General features: G+C 37.7%; 3 protein-coding genes across 4 annotated transcripts in view; 1 reads left to right on the top strand and 2 right to left on the bottom strand.

Moving 5' to 3' along the window:
- Positions 1-1,006, bottom strand: part of LOC109830534 (4-coumarate--CoA ligase-like 5) — a 6,562-nt gene extending 5,556 nt beyond the window's left edge. Inside the window, exons 1-2 of one of the 2 annotated variants that reach the window (XM_020397816.1) lie at positions 951-1,006; positions 170-334 (exon numbers count right to left, since the gene is read on the bottom strand). In XM_020397816.1, the coding sequence (XP_020253405.1) occupies positions 170-272 (103 nt within the window). In that variant the 5' untranslated portion in view covers positions 273-334; positions 951-1,006. Of the gene's footprint in view, positions 1-169; positions 360-950 lie in introns of both variants that reach the window. The other variant, XM_020397815.1, reaches the window with a different exon arrangement.
- Positions 4,153-4,632, top strand: LOC109830943. Its single transcript, XM_020398295.1, has one exon. The coding sequence runs from the start codon at positions 4,153-4,155 to the stop codon at positions 4,630-4,632; it is 480 nt and encodes a 159-aa protein (XP_020253884.1).
- Positions 10,100-18,882, bottom strand: part of LOC109830533 (exocyst complex component 5-like) — a 33,819-nt gene continuing 25,036 nt past the window's right edge. Inside the window, exons 15-24 of the mRNA XM_020397813.1 lie at positions 16,704-16,757; positions 16,503-16,631; positions 16,278-16,370; positions 16,058-16,204; positions 14,213-14,310; positions 14,053-14,137; positions 12,169-12,227; positions 10,740-10,838; positions 10,575-10,658; positions 10,100-10,487 (exon numbers count right to left, since the gene is read on the bottom strand). Coding sequence (XP_020253402.1) covers positions 10,412-10,487; positions 10,575-10,658; positions 10,740-10,838; positions 12,169-12,227; positions 14,053-14,137; positions 14,213-14,310; positions 16,058-16,204; positions 16,278-16,370; positions 16,503-16,631; positions 16,704-16,757 — 924 coding nt within the window. The 3' untranslated portion in view covers positions 10,100-10,411. The remainder of the gene's footprint in view (positions 10,488-10,574; positions 10,659-10,739; positions 10,839-12,168; positions 12,228-14,052; positions 14,138-14,212; positions 14,311-16,057; positions 16,205-16,277; positions 16,371-16,502; positions 16,632-16,703; positions 16,758-18,882) is intronic.

Raw genomic sequence — 18,882 nt, 5'->3', positions numbered from 1 at the left:
TTTTAAGGAAACAGATAAACTCCAGTCTAAGAACCTCACACCTTGTCACTATTTCTCTTGTTATAATCTCTAACATCTAACACCAACAGGTTAACCTAAGCATAAAAGAAACATGAATAAGGGTATAATGCCAATTAGTAACAAGAGGACAAGGGAAGGTACTACTAACCTTTCATGATTGTAGGGCCTCGAACCCAAAGTTCACCTTGTTCACATGGATGCAAAGCGATGCCAGTGGATGGATCAACAATTTTCGCTTCACAACCAGCCATAAGACGCCCTGTAGATCCAAGGCGTTGACTTTCTTCTGGACCAAAAGCCCGAAAAACTCCACCTGTTGACTCAGTCAACCCATAGGCCTTTAGAAGCATTAGATATTACAATTAGGGGGGTAAAATGCAGTAAGAAATATGCAATCATATGGAAAGCACTTTCACAGTCCATGTTATTATGATGAAACCAGTTATTTCAACTATATTTTCTTCAGTTTATCAATCATTTTAAAACTCGATGATGTGTCATTACTTTTTTAAAAAAATTAATTAATAAAAGGAATCGCTGCATTTGTTGCAGTTTTTTTTCCTGCAAAACATTAATTCAACTACCATTTTCCAACTAGCTTTTGCAAAGCAAATGTCGTTAAAAACAGATATCTGGCTGCATCATTTATTATTTCATGTCAAAGAAAGTGCCACCATGTCAAACGCAACTCCTCTAAGGCTGAAATGTCACCTGATATATTGGGAAAGTCATGATATATCGCCCATAAATTGTACAAAGCGATACAAGATACTTATAGAAGAGAATGTCCATGGAGAACACAACTATTTGATCCATACGACGCAAAGCAAACAATCTATAACAAGCAAACTAAATTCGAAAACAACGATGTCGTGAAAAAAGAAACCCAAACACAAACTACTCTGCGAAGGTATAGGATCACAACCAACCTGCGAAAACCTCACATTTGGAAACCTCGCCAGGAACCTCTTGATCATGTCAAGCCGCCAAATCGAGGCGAACGGAGAGACCGGTACGCTTCCAGCCGCGATCCCGGACGATCGTTGGGGGGCAACCCGCCAAGCGACCCCCACCAAAACCTCACGAATCATCCTCCAAACCTTCCCTCTCTCCGACCTGCCACCGTCTCACCACGCCGCGCGGCCACAGCCATGATTCCACCTAAACTCTCCACCCGCCCTCAAAACCCCACACAATCAAACCTCTGCTGTCATCAGCACACGTGCTGGCCCCGCCGCCAGCTATCCTCGAAGCAGCCAAACAAAGCCCATACACATGCAACAACGGGCAACCCGACCAGCCCACCCCGGGGCCCGGGGACCACACTCCGACCGGGTCCCCACGGCGGATATTGAGGTTCCGGGGTCAGACACCACCCCTTGACCTCTCCCGGTGTCGCGAGGAGAAGAGGACGGCGGCGGAGGTCGGATTGAGAGGAACGGCGGCGGGACCATCGGGAGGGAGGGAGGCGAGGAGGAGGGAAGAAGAGAGGAGTCGAGAGGAGGTGGGACGGAGGGGGAGGAGGGGAGGGTTTGAGGCTTGCGAAGGCGAGGGTGGGGTTCGAGCGAGGCGCGATGTGCGGGAAGATTCGCAGGCGGGAGGAAGGGGGTTGGAGAGGGGAGCGTCACGCCGAGGAGAGGAGGGAGAGGTAGAGGAGGGGAAGGTGAGGAGGGAGGTGAGAGGATAAGCCGAGTCGCCGGCGGGAGAGGTCGAAGCGGGTGGAGAGGGAGTGGGAAGAGGAGGGGAGGGCGAAGAAGGTCCGAGTAGGAAGAGGGGAGAGCGAGGGGAGGAGAGGAGGAAGAGAGGCGGGGGAGAGGGGGGAGGGAGGGGAGAGAAATGGGGAAGGAAGGGGCGAGGGAGGAGGGAGGGGGCGGCAACAAAGGCGCAGCGGAGATGGAAACGTTAGTGGGTCTTGGAAGTTGAAAGGCCGGATTTGGGGTGCTCGATGTGAGCGGCTGAGGCCTCCGCCATTTGGATGATGCGGGACCGGGAGGGGAGCGAGAGCATGAGAGATCAACTGGTGGGTAAATTTCGCTAAGGGAGTTCTTTTTTTTTTTTTTTTTTTGGGATATAGGGTAGATTTAGAGTTTTTGGGATGAAAAAAGTGGTATTTTGAGGTTTTAGAAATCCATAAATCAAGTTTGTTTCAAAAAAAACTTTTGGGATATCAAATCCCCAAACTATAAAATACTAATATTTTTAAGCATTTGTAAAATCCTACTTTTTGTAGTGGATGTGGGCTGGATTTCTGACATATCGCGTCCAACTCAGCATTTTAGTCCGCTCTTACCTGAAGACGGATCTCATAGCGAAGCATAAAGTCACCGCTTTCGTCTGGGTCCTCTTTTACCCGCCGTCTCCAATTCCGCGCGAAACCCTAGCTCTTGTTCCCGCCGAACCCCGACTACGACGCCACCCCAACTTCAGCGGGCTCCGCCTCCTCCTCAGCGTCCCCAACTCCCAGGCAAGCCGCCTTGCCTCTTCTCCACTCATCTTGAGGTTTTGGGGGTAACTTGATTTGGGGATTCGATTATTTCAACCGGACTTCTGTCTGCCCGAACAGTTCTCCGACCAACTGTGTCTCCTCCTCGGCAGGTAAAACTCGTTGCCTTCCTCCATAAATTAGGGTTTCTTTGTAAAATTGATGGATTTGGTTTTGTTATTGGGGTGTTCTAGCTGAAATTAATATGTGGTAAGGCATATGCAATTGATTTAGTTTGATCAAGTTTATTTGGCACAATTATTAGACTAAAATTTTCGGATCTTATTTTCAGTCATGACAGTGCTTAAGTCACAATTAAATCAGTTAGTTATTTGGCACAATTAATTATGTGCTCGAGATGTATCAGTCATGACAATGCTTAAGTCACAATCCAAACAACAATATATATCTAATTAGCTAACATGCCATGCTTTGGAGCCCTTCTTAATCAGAGAAAGCATTATCAATATATCAAATGGGCGGATAGTATTGATCACTTAGAATTGTTTAACAAGCTTGTCATAAGAACCATATCATCTGTATGCATAGAGAAGTACAACAAAGTAAAACAATGAGGATGCACAATTTTTCAGTTATCATTTTCCACCAAAAGTTCAAGCTCGCAACAAATATTATCAACAATGAATGATCAATACTATATAGATTGTTTTTGTGCTTTTTTCAATTTTGTGACTTTGTGAGTTTTTTTAAAACAATGTAGATGGACGACATTGATGAAGAGATGTTAACGAGGATGGCTTCTAATGCTACTATATCCGCGGTGATTTGTGTGTTTACATGTTTGATGAGGATACGTAGTAGACGGAAATCAATCACTTATCAACGTAAGGTGAAAAATAAAGAGAAGATAGATATGAGAGCTAGGCACATAAGTCGTGTGTTTAGTGGCTATAATGAGAGTTGTAGGGCTTATGTTAGAATGAGGCCGCGTGCATTTCATAATCTTGTTAGCATAATGAGATATACCGGCCTACTAAAAGATGGACGGGTTGTTAAAGTAGAAGAACAATTGCTCATGTTCCTTAATATATTAGGCCATAAAACAAAAAATAGAATTGTTAGGTCACATTTCATAAGATCGGGGGAAACCGTTTCAAAATACTTTAACAAGTACTTGAAAGCTGTTGGTCGTTTAAGGGGGCGGTACATGAAGCAAGCGCCAAATAAAGTATCACTAGAGATTGCCACTAACCCATTATATTATCCTTATTTCAAGGTAATCATTATTATAATATAACTACTCATAATCAAACAATTAATTTTACCTTTCTATTATTAATAACTGTTTAATGTATCATATAGGATTGTATTGGCATGATAGATGGAACTCATATCGACGCCATGCTTCCCGCTAGCCTTGTTGCACGTTTTAGAGGTCGTAAAGGTGTAACTCAAAATGTTCTAGCTGCATGCACTCCCAATAAGTTATTTTCGTATGTTCTTGCTGGATAGGAGGGATCCGTAAATGATTATAGAGTTTTGGAAGACGCGTTATCTAGACCACGACCTCACGGATTGGGAGTTTACGACAGTAATATATGTCTATTTCATTAAAATTAAAAAAATTATTAAAATTCTTTTTGGTAATTGTAGGAAAATATTATTTGTGTGATGTGGGTTACACTACTATGCATGGCTTTATCTCCCCATATCGAGGAGTGCGGTATCATCTAAATGAGCACAAGGGTAGGCCAATCAATAATAGACAAGAGTTGTTCAATTTAAGACACTCATCCCTAAGGTCTAAAATTGAATCAACATTTGGGGTATTAAAAAATCGTTTCAAAATCCTATCCGCGAAGCCACATTACCCTTTTCCAACTCAAATTGATATAGTTATTGCATGTACTATACTTCATAACTATATCGTCATAGAAGACCCGGGCGATGAGTTGTTGCATGAGGACAACCATATTGAAGAGGATGGAGATGAAATAGCAAATGAAGGTAAAGAGGGTGTTGTTGACTTTACTCAAACTATGACACAAAGAGAGGAAAGAGATTCAAGAAATGAATGGAGAGCAAAGAGGGATCAAATTGCAATTAAAATGTGGAAAGATTATTGTGATAAATATCGCGGTGGAGACACAACCGAGATTGGGATATAATTTAAGTTATATTTTCCATGTATTATTGTACTCGTTGATATATTGTCTACTACCTCTGGATTTAGCTATGAAGATCGGGCTTTATGAATGCTACTTTTTGATGTTCGTACTCTATTATTGTACTAACATGAGGTTTGAAATTTGTTATTTGTCTGTTTTAATTTGTAGCAATCAGTCATGGCAGATTCTAATGAAAGTGATAAGTTCAGGAATACTTCACCTAGAACACCAACAACACCCACTTATCCATACTTCCCGGCTCCCCCACCACCCACTACACAACCATTCCCTCCGCCCCAATACATTGCTCCACCGACTTATCCATCTTACAATCCTTATGATATGAACTACTCATTTATGACTCAACAACCCATGTCGTTTATGAATATGCTTAACAGTGGCCACCCACTTATCCACACTTCCCCTGGTACCCATTCAAGTGAGACTCATTCTTTGAAGAGGCCAATGGCAATTGACCTTGAGGATGATGCTGCCTCACCAAGCAAAAGCAAAAGCAAGAAGCGGGCAGTTACTAAAAGAAAAATGCCACCAAAGGTGCTGAACAAAAAAGAGAATACAAGGGGGGTGCCTAATGCTAAATGGACTGCAGAGAATGATGATGTGTTAATCCCCTTCCTTGCTCAGATGGCAAAGGATGGTCTTAAAGTTGATAAAAACTTTAAGGTGCTTGCATATTGAAGAGCTGCAGAGGAGGTCAACAAGAAGTGTGGCACTGAGTTCACAAAGGAGAATGTCATGAACCATGTCAAGTCCTTGAAAGGTAAATATTTTGATATGCGCACTGTCATGGACATGAGTGGGGCTGGTTATGATCCACAAACTAAGATTGTCACCATGGATCCAGATTGTTTTGATAGGTGGACACAGGTAATATTTTTTATAAATAAGCAAACTTTGAATATTTACTTCTTAGTAACTGGTTTTGCAATATTTCACTGTACAGGAAAAAAAAATACAATATCTCTAGATTAAAGGAGTATTTGAACACTCCTCTCATTCACTATGAGAACTTGTGTTATATCGCGGGAGATGACCAAGCAAAGGGTGATTTCACCAAAGATATGACTGAAAAGCTTGGTTATAGCCAACATGATACGGATAGAGATGAGGATCATGTAATACTTAGTGATAATGAGGTTGATTTGTCCCCAAGCCCACGTCTTGAGTCCGAGAAATCAAGTGGGCAAAACCACAACTCTCAAGGTAAGAAATTGAAGGCTTCTAGTGGGGTAGCTTCTGCATCAATTGATACATCAACTCCTAGGAAGAAGAGTAGCAAGGCTAAAGAGGATGAGACTCTCATGCGTGGTTTAATTGACACGATGTCGTTCTCAATTCAAAATCAACATGTACATCAACGTGTTGTGCATTGGAGTGAGACCATGGCGAATGCTCTAATGACGCATGAGAGTGAATTTTCTGAGGGGGTATTGGATAAAGTGCTTGATTACTTGTATGACCATGAATCAGAAGCTAGGAGGTTGATCATCAAAACCAAAAATTCTCAAAAGCTATTTATAGAGAAGATTATGAACGAGCAAGGGTTTGACTTATGAAAACTTGATATTGCACTACTTTTGAAGACTTTGACATATCTATTGCTTTTGTAAACTCATTGCATATTTAACAACTTAATGATGTAACTAATTTTGTAAGTTGAATACTTAGTGGTGTAGCTTTATGTTATTAATTTTAGTGGTGTAGCTTTATGTTATTAATTTTGTAAGTTTAACAACTTAATGATGTAACTAATTTCACTACTCTAATTGCAATCTCATTATAACTTTGGTTCTTTTGCAGGTTTATATAAATATCATTGGATATGATACTTGATAGCAACCTACATTGCACGATATGTATTGGTATGGCTACTTTGTATTCTTCTAAGTGGGCAGTGATGATGGTCTTAGTTAAGAGAATGCAATCTACAATGTTTTGTTATGTTTAGGTAGGGCAATCTAGGATGAGAATGCAACCGACATCGCATTTACAATGTTAGGTAAGGCAATCCATTCATGTGATTGCAACCTACATTGCATTTACACTGTTTGGTGAGGCAATCCATTCATTTGATTGCAACCTACATTGCAACACCATTGATAGATGAGGCAATCCATGTATTCAATTTTAATACCTATATATGAGCCCCTAACTTGATCCTATTATGAGTTTTCCCGCTGGTGGTCTGGGTTGCTGGGTTTGAAGCTTTTGATTTGGCTCCATATCATCTGCTATTCTTCTACATCATTCTTTGATTTGGGTTGCTGGGTTGCTGGGTTTGAAGCTTTTGATTTGGCTATGTTGATGTACATTTTCTATGAGCCTTGGTATTCATAATCTTATGTTTCAGTTTCAGTTTCAGTTGCTTCAGTTGCTGGGTTATTTGGTCTGGGTTGCTGGGTTTTGTTGCTGGAGGGCTTATGTTTCAGTTTCAGTTTCAGTTGCTGGGTTGCTGGGTTTTGTTGTTGTATATGAGAGTCATAAGCTTTTGATTTGGCCTGGGTTGCTGGGTTGCTGGGTTGCTGGGTTGCTGGGTTTTGTTGCTGGAGGGCTTATGTTTCAGTTTCAGTTTTTGGCGCATTTGGCCTGGGTTGCTGGGTTGCTGGGTTTTGTTGCTGGAGGGCTTATGTTTCAGTTTCAGTTTCAGTTGCTGGGTTGCTGGGTTTTGTTGCTGTATATGAGAGTCATAAGCTTTTGATTTGGCCTGGGTTGCTGGGTTGCTGGGTTGCTGGGTTGCTGGGTTTTGTTGCTGGAGGGCTTATGTTTCAGTTTCAGTTTCAGTTTCATCTTATGTTTCAGTTTCAGTTTCAGTTTCAACTTTTGTACACAGTCTCATATACAGGTTTTGTTTACTTTTTTTTTGTTAAAGGGGCCTGAAACAAATTTTTTGACTCTCATATACAGTTTGCTTGTTGACTTGTTCTTGATGGCTTGTGCTTTAAACTTGGTAGCTGGTGATTTTGTTGCTGGAGGTCTGTTTTTTTGCCGCTGGTGGTCTGGGTTGCTGGGTTTGTTGCTTTTGATTTGGCTACATTACCTCCTTATTCTTCTACATCATTATTCTAGAATGCCTTGTATGCTTGCTGGACGTGGTTGTGCTGGTGACGTTGACTAAGCTAACATGTATATGAGACTCCGCTTTGGGTCAACTTATGTTTCAGTTTCAGTTTTCATCTTTTGTTGTGGGCTTGCTTGAAGAGCAAATACAAGAGTATTTGTTTCAATGGTTGTTTTCAATGGCTACTTTGTATTCTTCTAAGTGGGCAATGATGATGGTCTTAGTTAAGAGAATGCAATCTACAATGTTTTGCTATGTTTAGGTAGGGCAATCTAGGATGAGAATGCAACCGACATCGCATTTACAATGTTAGGTAAGGCAATCCATTCATGTGATTGCAACCTACATTGCATCCACAACGTCGGTGAGGCAATCCATTCATTTGATTGCAACCTACATTGCAACACCATTGTTAGATGAGTCAATCCATGTATTCCATTTTAATACCTATATCTGAGCCCCAAACTTGGTCCTATTATGAGATTTCATGCTGCTGGTATGGGCTGCTGGGTTTGTTGCTTTTGATTTGGCTACATTACCTCTTTATTCCTCTACATCATTATTCTATGAGCCTTGGTATTCATAATCTTGTGGTTGTGGTTGCTGGTGGCTTTATTCTCCTACATCATTAAATCAGACTTTGTTGTGCTTGACTATATCGTTTAATTAGTTTTCTAAGAATTAGCCTGAGTATTGAAACAGCCCTATCCATTTGTTGTGTTCGACACTATTTGTTGTGCTCATGTTTTCAATGCTTGTTTTTGAGCTAATGAGAGAGAACTCTCCCATCAAATTGTTTTATTGACAGTTCATGAGAACAATTCCTTTATTTGTGGTTTCTCAAGACTAATTTTGTACACAGGTAAGTCTTTTCCCTAGATATTTCTGGTTTGGTTACTTCAAATTTATTGGTAATCTCATTCATGCACAATATTTGTTCTATGTACTTTATTGCTTTGTTTTTCTTTATGCAGAAAAGCTTGAACCATACTAGCAAGTTATGAGGATCCAAACGTTGAGTGTATATTTTGTTTCAACTACTCTGATTCTGGGAAACTGATTTGGGGCCTGAAACAAACCATACTTTTGTACACAGTCTCATATACAGGTTTTGTTTAAATTTGAGCCACAACCATACTTTTGTACACAGTCTCATATACAGGTTCTGTTTATTTATTTATTTTGTTAAAGGGGCCTGAAACAAATTTTTGACTCTCATATACAGTTTGCTTGTTGACTTGTTCTTGATGGCTTGTGCTTTAAACTTGGTAGCTGGTGATTTTGTTGCTAGAGGTCTGTGTTTTTGCCGCTGGTGGTCTGGGTTGCTGGGTTGCTGGGTTTTGTTGTTGGGTTGCTGGGTTTTGTTGCTGGGTTTGTATGCCTTGTATGCTTGCTGGACGTGGTTGTGCTGGTGACCTTGACTGAGCTAACATGTATAGGAGAGCATGCTTTGGGAAAGCTTCAGTTTCAGTTTTAGTTTCAGTTTCAGTTTCATCTTTTGTTGTGGGCTTGCTTGAAGAGTAAATACAAGAGCTGTTTTTTATTGGGGGTAAGCTCACCAAAAATTCTTAAATTCACCAATCATTATTTTAGTGATCCTAAATTTTGTTTGCTACAATTTGGGATTTCAAATTCTAAAATTTGTAATGCTATAATTTAAGTTTGAAACAAACAAAACATTGTAAGTTTTGGTATTTCATATCCTAAAATTTTGTTAAAACAAACAACATTTTAGAGATCCCAAAACCCACCCAAAAATTTATGGATTTCAAATTCTATGTTGGAATCCATATCTTGAAATTTTGGGATTTGAAACAAACACCCCCTAAATCTATCTAATTCAAGTACAAAATTTCAATTTCGACCCTATTTAGTACCCTATTTAGAACATTTATCGGACAAATCGATCCCTTTTGTACTTATTTTTCAAATTTGACCTAGGTGAAACTGGATCGAATTTACAAAAAAAAAACTTATAAATTTCACAAGTCCCGTGAAGTTTATAATTTTTTTTTTAAATTCGACCTAGTTTCAACCAGGTGACTGAAACTGTGTCGAATTTATAAAAGGGGTCGATTTTTACAATTAAATTTGCAAATAGGTCAAGATTGAAATTTTATCCCTAATTCAATTTCTAAAATAGAATTGTGATACATTTAACTTAAATTTTTAGCATGATTAATAATAAATTTATCAAATATTAATAGTTAAAAAGCCCTAAATTAACATGACATGTGAATGTTATATGAAAATTTTCATAGAATTTTTTCACATTTGCATAAAGGTATACAAGTGCTAAATGAGTGAAAGTACAGGGTATTTACGTGCTGATCAGCTATAAAAATAATAACTAACCTAGCGTCCAAAATCGTTTCACCGTCTACAAGCAAGAAAAACAGCAAATCTTTTGAATATACACATCGAGTTTTGAATGCAACATATATTTTCGTCTTATATCAAAAGGACACTTGCACATTTTTATATTACAACAAACACTCAGCTATCCGACATGGGACATGAATGTAACAGAATTATCATCACTAAAAAATTAGAATAAAATTACAAGATAAATAAGTAGATCATTACATATTGCCACCTCTACATCCTACATCTTTCCATGTCTAATTTGAATAACTCAAATTGACGTGTTCCACTGATTCCAGCACTGCACAATGCTTGATTCTCCTTCAAATCGTCATACTAGGAATCAGACACTATGTTGTTGAGCCTAGATGCAATCTTTGCAGATTTGTAGTCATCTCGAAGTTGAATAAATCTGGAAATTTCAACCAGTTGTCAGAACATCATGACATTAATTTTTCATATTAATACAAAATAATAATAATAAAAGCAGCACACATACCTTAAAGCGTCCTTCCGGATGCTTGGATTTCCTTCGAATAATGAAGCAAGGCTGTCAGGGGCAACAATGAAGACATTTGCCACGCTGAATGGGGGGAAAAAATAGTCATCTCATTTAATCCAGGAAAAATAAACACAGTAAAACATTATATCGTTCACAACATACATGCCAAGAAGTTCAAATTTTTCGTCAATGGAAGGAGCATTGAAGCTGCGAACAAAGTCCCCATACTCAGTAATGTCTCGCTTTATCCTCAGTCCACCGCTGCAAATAATTATAGCATTAGATAATGAAGTCTCGCAGTTAAATTGACAGAATAAGGTAGTAAAACGGAGCTTGAGATCACTAGTATTTAATGGTTACACAAATTTTGAATTAGTTTAGCCACCATGTGAATCAATATTAGCAATATCCATCCTTTAAGGTAGCCAAATACTTTTCCTTTACTTCAGTAAACGGCAATTTGAGCCACTAAAACAGAGCAACAAAAAGGTAACCAAACTGAAAAGTAAGTGTCACAATCAGAAGAAAAGGAAGAAACATAGCTTGGCTAAAGGAAACAGTAGTAGTCTCAAATTGTTTGGTTGTCAAGTAATATTTTTCATTCAACATATGCAACTCTTATCATAACTGAATAATGAAGAGAGAAATGTAACCTTCTGCTGAAACCATTTATAAGTATGGTCCTCACAGTATCAAAATTATAATCTATTTGAAAAATTATAATCTATTTGAAGTTCTTCACCTGAAACATGCAATAATGAACGATTTCGAGCTATGAAAAGAGAAATGCAACCTTCTGCTGAAGCCATTTATATGTATGGTCCCCACAGTATCAAAGTTAAAAATCTATTTGAAGTTCTTCACCAGAAACATGCAATAATGAACGATTCCAAGCTATACATTATGTAGGCTAACATCAGTCCTTGTGTCACAACGAATAAATTATAGATCAAATGACGAATACATTCTTGCCCATGACATAACTCATGAGGGAAAAAAGCACTCACTGTTTTAAGAGAGAAATAATGCTACCCCTTCTTCAGATACATTAAGTTCATGGAGGGCTCTAAAATAGTTGTTTTAAAGTCATGCTATTGTCTATAGACTCGATAACTCCAGAAAGAGAGAAAAATACACTTGTGAGCATGCCAAATGGAGATAAAAGACCATGAGTTATGCTGTAACAGATGGAGTATTATGGGGTAAAAGATTACCATATCACATAAATATGCATATTCACCAAATAGACATTAGAAGAAAAGCATTGCTAAAGAGAAGCAGACAGAAAACTTCAAGTTATCAGATGCAAAACCACAACAGATATTGCGTTCTTTCTTTCATTCATCCAAGTAAATGAGAGCAGGCAAACTAACTGTAGAAGCATATGCATACAACAAAATCATAGAATAATTTCTTTTCCCTTAAGTAATCTTCCAGATAAGTATTACGATAAGGTTATACTACTACTACATTGCAAGTTAAAATTGAAGAAAGATAACATGATTGGTTGTAAATGAACCACAAGTTACTCCATGTTCTACAATCTTTACAGGCTACAGTGAAATATATGTAAGAATATAAGAATTGTTACCTTGGACTAAAGGTGAACTTCTGCCAATGATTGAGTAGGCCTTTATGCAAGCGATTTCCCTAAAGTCATGATCAAATAATTAAAAATTAAAAACAGGTTACAGGCAAATATTGATGCGCTAGTCCAGTCAATCTTTTCCCAACAAACAGCTTAAATAGATTGAATAATCAATTTAAAGCAAAAAAAAAGCCAAGACAAAAAGAGTATCCTTAAGAAGCTAATGATGATCTTCCGTTATCCAGCAAATAAGCACCAAAGCCCATAAATGCTAATTAAAAAATAGCAGCAAATAAACTAATCAATCTAGACACAGAAGCATGTTGAGAGTGGAATTGAAGTTCTAAAACACAATTTATGTGGTCATGTAAGCATCCGCATGATCAGATGTAGTGCTGCACTGATTCAGTCAGGGATTTTGAACCACCAAAATGAGACAGCCTGTGTATTTGAGATTATTGAAACCTAGATACTTGAACCGTCTCATTAGGTTAAAACCTAAATTTGCTAAGCATCCTAACTAGATCAGTTTTCTTCTCTCTCGGTATCAAGCCTTCCCTCTCTCATCTCTTCTAGGCTTGTTGAGGGTGAGGCTTCATTTACAGAACAGACAATTAACTCAAGAGCATGTCAGCAAATTCAACATGATGCTTCCTTTTTCTTCTTTTTTTGGCTACAAATTCAACAAGCTGTTTCCTAATTTCGTTTACTTTTTTGGTTACAATCTTTGCCTTTCACCTCTCTTTACAATCATCTACAAGGAACTTTGCTTTGTGAAATATTTTGAAGTTTAACGATGTCATGAATTATGATTACTTTTATATACGTTATAGTTATATACAAGCACAATGTTCAATTGGTCAACACAGTCTAATGATCTACTACTTTGATCCACTTTGAGTTATGTATATAGCGCGAGCAAAGCCAGAATTAACTTAAATTGATAGGGGGCTCTATCCCCCCACTTTTTAATTCATTGGATTTACTTTGGGGGTACAAACCACGGCTGCCCGTGAGATGTTGCCTTGGTGTGTGATGAGCTCGTGTGAGCTTAAGTTGATTGGAGCTCTTGTCCAATCCACCAATTTTTTTATCCATTGATTTTTCTCTGAGATTTGTGCTAGCACGTGATACGCATCGAGAAGCACATCTCAAACATAGAATTGATGTGTAGCACAAATCTCCAAACAAAGCCAATAGATAAAAAAGTTGATGGATAAGAGTTTCTATCCACTAAAGTTTACAAGAGCTTTACTATATCCCATATACAATGGTTTTACTCAATCTTAACCAAGTGTGTCTATAAGGGTTTCTCTCCTTTAGTCCTTTATTTATTTGGTTGAGATCGAGCCACATCATTGTCATATGAGGGAATCCCTCCATATGACAAGTATACTCATTTTTCTTATATATGTAATCTATTTCTGAAAAATTCCACGCAATCCATTGAATGACAGCATAATTTTTTTTATGAATTATGCACTCCCAGATCAAATCTTAATGAAGACATGCTTTACAACATTTAAAGGATGTGTCTAAAAGAATGCTTACGCGAATCAAATAATCAAAGCAAGCACTTAAAAGAGGTTTCTCAGGAAGAATATATGAAAGTGAGAAACAGACATATTCATAGATGGTAGTGCCTCTGCCTCTAGCAGAAGATAACAGAAGCACAAACCCATAAACTTACAAGCAAGGATTAAGGGTTGGCGTTCAATGAAAGTGAGAAACAGACGTATTCATAGATGGTAGTGCCTCTGACAGAAGATAACAGAAGCACAAACCCATAAACTTACAAGCAAGGATTAAGGGTTGGCGCTCGATGATCAAAAGAGTTAACGCTCTGACACTGTTCCAAATCATTGAAAAATCCAAGTAGAAACTTACCAGTTCACTCAAGAATGATTGTTTATTGAGACCCTCTAGAGCGGTAAATGCAACTTCTAGCACACGAGAAAGGTAGGCTACCACTCTGAAAATAATAAAGTAATTCTTAAACAATAGATCACTTTTACTTATTTGACATAGCAATATAAGCTGAACGTACCTTATGCAGGCATTTGTTGGCCGATGATCAGGGGCAATTCCATCATCAGGAGATCGATAATCTGTAGCCTTTTGCTCTGTTGAAAGCAGCCTCTCTACCTGCATGAAGGTTTACCATAAGACAAAGTAACATGCAGATAAAATTATCAAAGTCCCTATGTTAAAAATTAAAGATATTAACAGACTTTCCAGGTTCTTCCAACACGCTGCAACCAAAGTTGAGAGGGCATGCTGATGCACTGTTATTGCACCCAATAATTCTTACTGGAAAATAAAGGCGTCTTTAACATGCAGCTCATGTGATGTTTTCTTTTTATTTTTTTCTGCAAATAAATGTATCATGTATGTGTATCATAGAAAAGGGTGGACCTCGTGGCAATCTTAACCTGACGTGCCAACCCCGATCGAAGTTAAAAAGCCACCCTCATTCGGTAAGGGTCATAATCAAGTTAACCAGACGGCTTAATTTCTTAAAGGGACATAAAATATCAGCTCAACTTTTATATTCAAAAACCTGTCAAGAATCTGGACCCTATACGTGACATGATACATGAGATAACACCCACCAGCAAAGCTTCAAACCAGCTAGCCAGTTGAACACATGGTAACCAAGAAACATACGTATATCTAAACCATTTAGGTTATCAAAAGTTCAAAACCCTAACTTGAGTTGTTCCTCATTTTCTTCTCTACCCATCTCCTCAATACCACATCCTTCAAGCGTTCCACCGATGGTGTCAAAGCCGCAACTCTTTCCATCCATCTTTATCTACCTACAACCACTTCCCTCAAAGTTCAAAACCAATTCTAAAAGTCAGTAAGGAAAAAATTCCCTTGAAAAGGATGACACCAAGTTATCAAGTGCCTCCACAAAATTTGAGTGACTGACCCCCTCCATCTTCCATCACAGTGATCACATGATGCTCCAAATAGGATTCTATCATGGATGAGACGTCGATAGTGTAGCTTTTCTTCCTTTTCCTTTTGTGGACTTCAGTGATTATAGTTCCCAGGTTTCTCTATGATTAACCAGCTGATTGTTTGATTGTCACTGCAAAGTACGGTATATAGTTTGTTATCTCTGCATTCATTTTTTTCGATGTCTCTGATTTCTTGCCCGCGTATCTGGTTGTATTTACTGTTGCCAAGAAAAGATTCAGCTTCCCCCAACTTACCCACCACTATGACAGTTATTTATACAGGTTGTGGGTCAATCTGGAGATAGTCAGGTTGATTCCGGTTGGAGAAGATGATTCATTTGACAAATAATCAGGTTCATTCAACTATAAGCAGATCAGGCTTAGTCTAGTCTGGTCCATTTGTCAATGCCGGACACGGATGCATAAGTTCCTAAACAAGCACGAATATCCACAATAGGGGGGGAAATATTTTTTTATACCACAGATAGTGTAACTGATTCAACTGTGGATTTCTATTATATCTTGTTTCACAGTTCAAATTCCAATCAAGTTGGACAATGCTCGACTGAACTCAATGCTCCTGGAAAATGAATTTCTGCGAAAGGTATAAAAATTTTCAGGTATTTCAAAATGAAACTGGAGCCAGAACATCAAATGAAAATATTTTCAATGAAGCGTATATAGAAAACAAGCTGCTCAATTCAGATCCTTCGTGGCAGTACGGTACGGTGAAGAGAAATCTTTCCATGGTAATCACATTTCCATGCTAGAATGGTTTTTTGTTTTGCTATACATTAATGATTGATGCCTTTGCTTACTGACAGGATTGTTCTCATGCTTGCATGACTAATAGACAGTAGCTGTGTTTTAAATCATTTTAATGAAGAAATTCCGTTAAGGATGGGAAAGAAAGTACAGATCCATACCTCAGCCATCACAGTATCAATACACTGGAGGAGACCCTTGTGTGCAGCAGCCTCAACCCTAGACACAGCTGCTCCCATATCTTCACATGAAGCAGCATGAGCACCTTCCACAGGAAGCAAGAGCCGAGCAATAGTATTTGAAAAATACTGCAAAAGTACTACATTAGTACTAATCTAAAACTAAAATGCACAAGTAATTAGCACCTTAAAAAATGATTACTTGTTGAAGTATTGCCACACTACTTGCAGACCGTTGAACAGCAATCATGAAAGATCTAAAACTACTTTCACCAGCAGCAGCAGCAGCCTCTGCCTGCAGATCAATGATTTGCCCATATAGAGAATCAAATATGGGGTTTTCTTCTCTCGGACTAAAACTGGATAATTTTTTATCTAGGTATATAATACATTAACATCCGCAATGATAAAAATAGAATTAACATACAGCAGAAGCTGCTGCAGCTGCAACCCTCCTACTGACACTTGTCCCTATCATGAATCTGTCTCTCAAAGCTGCAGCTTCATTCAAACTTTCTCTGGCCCGCTCAAGTCCTTCAGTTAAATATTGGCTCACCTATAAATGTTTCAGTGCACTTAGAAGGATTACAGTGACAGATTAATGTGAATGATGTCAAATCAAACTTACTTGATCAAGTAAGCAAGTGAATACTGATTTCACATTCGCTGCAAGAGTTGCAGGCTGAAAGCAGAAAAAAGGTTAGCTATTTTGTGATAACACCATGGAGGTAAGTTATTTTAAAAGAAAGAAAGAAAGAAAAAGATACTAAAAGAATATTGAGCAAATCTCAGAGCAGCATCAGCACATTGCTGCAACAGAATAAGACTACATAACATGACTGAAAAAACATCCTGCCACAACACAATATCAACAATTTTTCAAAGAAAAGTAAGAATACAAAAGAACTTTTTTAGTCTAAGCATGTTGCAACAACGAAAGCAGTTACATGTCTATAGAAAACATTTCAATAGCAAAGATAGTCTTTTTATTGGGAAAAATATATTAACGTATATAAAATTACCAACAGAAGCACAATGTTATTGGGAAAAAATATATTAACTTATATAGAAACCAGTTTATTGTATTACTTTTATACCTTGGTTTGTGGTAAGAGTAGCGATACAGGCCCACAGGGTAAAGTAATTTCGAATGATATATTGCATAAACGGGGTAGGCTAAATCGTATTGGCATCTAGGGTCATGGTAAATTTGGGAACATTCAGTAGGACTAATTTAGTAATTATGCACATATTATATTTATGCATGTGAACAGAGAAATAGCATAATATTATTTTCGAAGATATCTATTAAAATCATAATGACAATTCTAATGAAATTAAACAATAAAAGTTCAAACTTTAAAGGTACAGCATGTCTCTAAATCCACCAATAAATCTATCAAGAAAACTCAGATATAAATACAAAATAAATGGACCCTGTTCCGGGAAAAACTTAAGAAACTGTCTTTCTGAAGTGACCCTATAAACACAGTGAAACGGTAAAATAATCCATAAACTATATCGACATCAACAAAAAAAAAAAACCCGCTTTTCTTGCCTCGTGATTATTTCGGTTAATCTTAACTAAACGGATAAACACCATAAAAGACATTAAAAGAATAACTCATTATTCCTAGTCTTGTATCCCTGACTGCTAAAACAGATCATACCAGAAAAGTAAAATTTAATAAAAGGTCAAATATTTTTCTCCAATTATTAAATTATTTTGATGTACATGAGAGTTCCTCAAGTTGATGTGCAATGAGATAATGTTGAACTAGGTAGAGAAGGTAATGAACACAGTTATAGAAATGGTACAAGCTACAGATTGAGGACAAGGGTGATTGGTACAGTCGAACATCAATACAATCCTCCCAATTTCAGAATATTTCAGAATATTTCAGAATTTTGTTGACAAGTCTCAAGCATTAGCCTTTTATCTAGAATTTTTATGATCCACGAATAAAAATGATCTCATTAGATTAACTAAAACCTAAATTTATTCTAAGTGAAACCTTGAGTTTTCTCATTTAGATGCCTTCTAAAGATATGTTAAGCACCATCCAATAACAGGTGATGGTGAAAGCCCTACGAGTATTTACGCTGACAGTGTGAAACTTCCCCTATAACCATATTGAGATGTCAATCGTCTGCGAAATAAAAAAAGAAATTTTAAAAAATGTGTATAGTTGAAGTGAAACCAGCTACTTCTGAAGCAACAAAAAGAAATGTGACGACAGGAGTGGAAGACTCAGAATCAAAAAGAGGATTCCATACTCCTTTCTCTCATTCAAATCCCATCCAGCCTTTTTTACAAACTGAATCTCATAGAAAGGCTAATTTATGTGTCTATGTCAAATAGCAACTTTATGTAGTTAAGAATACAATTTTGTATGGCTAAAATCCTGACTTAACAAATGGAAGAATATGATTCATGTAGCCGACCCCAACAATTTGGGATAAAGGCTTTTTGTTGTTATTGTTGTCGTTGTAAACTCTGACGTAACACATATACAAGTAATAAATTAGAGACACCAGATTCGTTACTTTACTATATCAAATATTCATGATCATCAGCAAGACTAGAGAAGTCAGTCGGTTTTCCATAAAATGTTGCCTAACAATTTTTTTTTCTTGCATAAGTAATTATGCCTATCACATTTTAACTCCTAAATTAGACTTCAGAAAACAATTATAGAATGTAGCTGGCACATAAATATATTTTCTAGAATTTCTCGGTATGTACTGTATGAGTTTTGATAATATTGTCCTGGAAAACTTACTGTATGATATATTTTACGGTTTTT

This window comes from Asparagus officinalis, chromosome 2 (assembly GCF_001876935.1).
Source record: "Asparagus officinalis chromosome 2, Aspof.V1, whole genome shotgun sequence".
NCBI lineage: Eukaryota > Viridiplantae > Streptophyta > Magnoliopsida > Asparagales > Asparagaceae > Asparagus > Asparagus officinalis.
Note: the sequence above shows the minus strand (reverse complement) of the source record. Positions and strands in the feature narration are given on the sequence as shown.

Bases quoted from the DNA above. Each gene is read 5' to 3' on its own strand.
- LOC109830943 (XM_020398295.1), top strand. From the start codon at position 4,153: ATGCATGGCTTTATCTCCCCATATCGAGGAGTGCGGTATCATCTAAAT.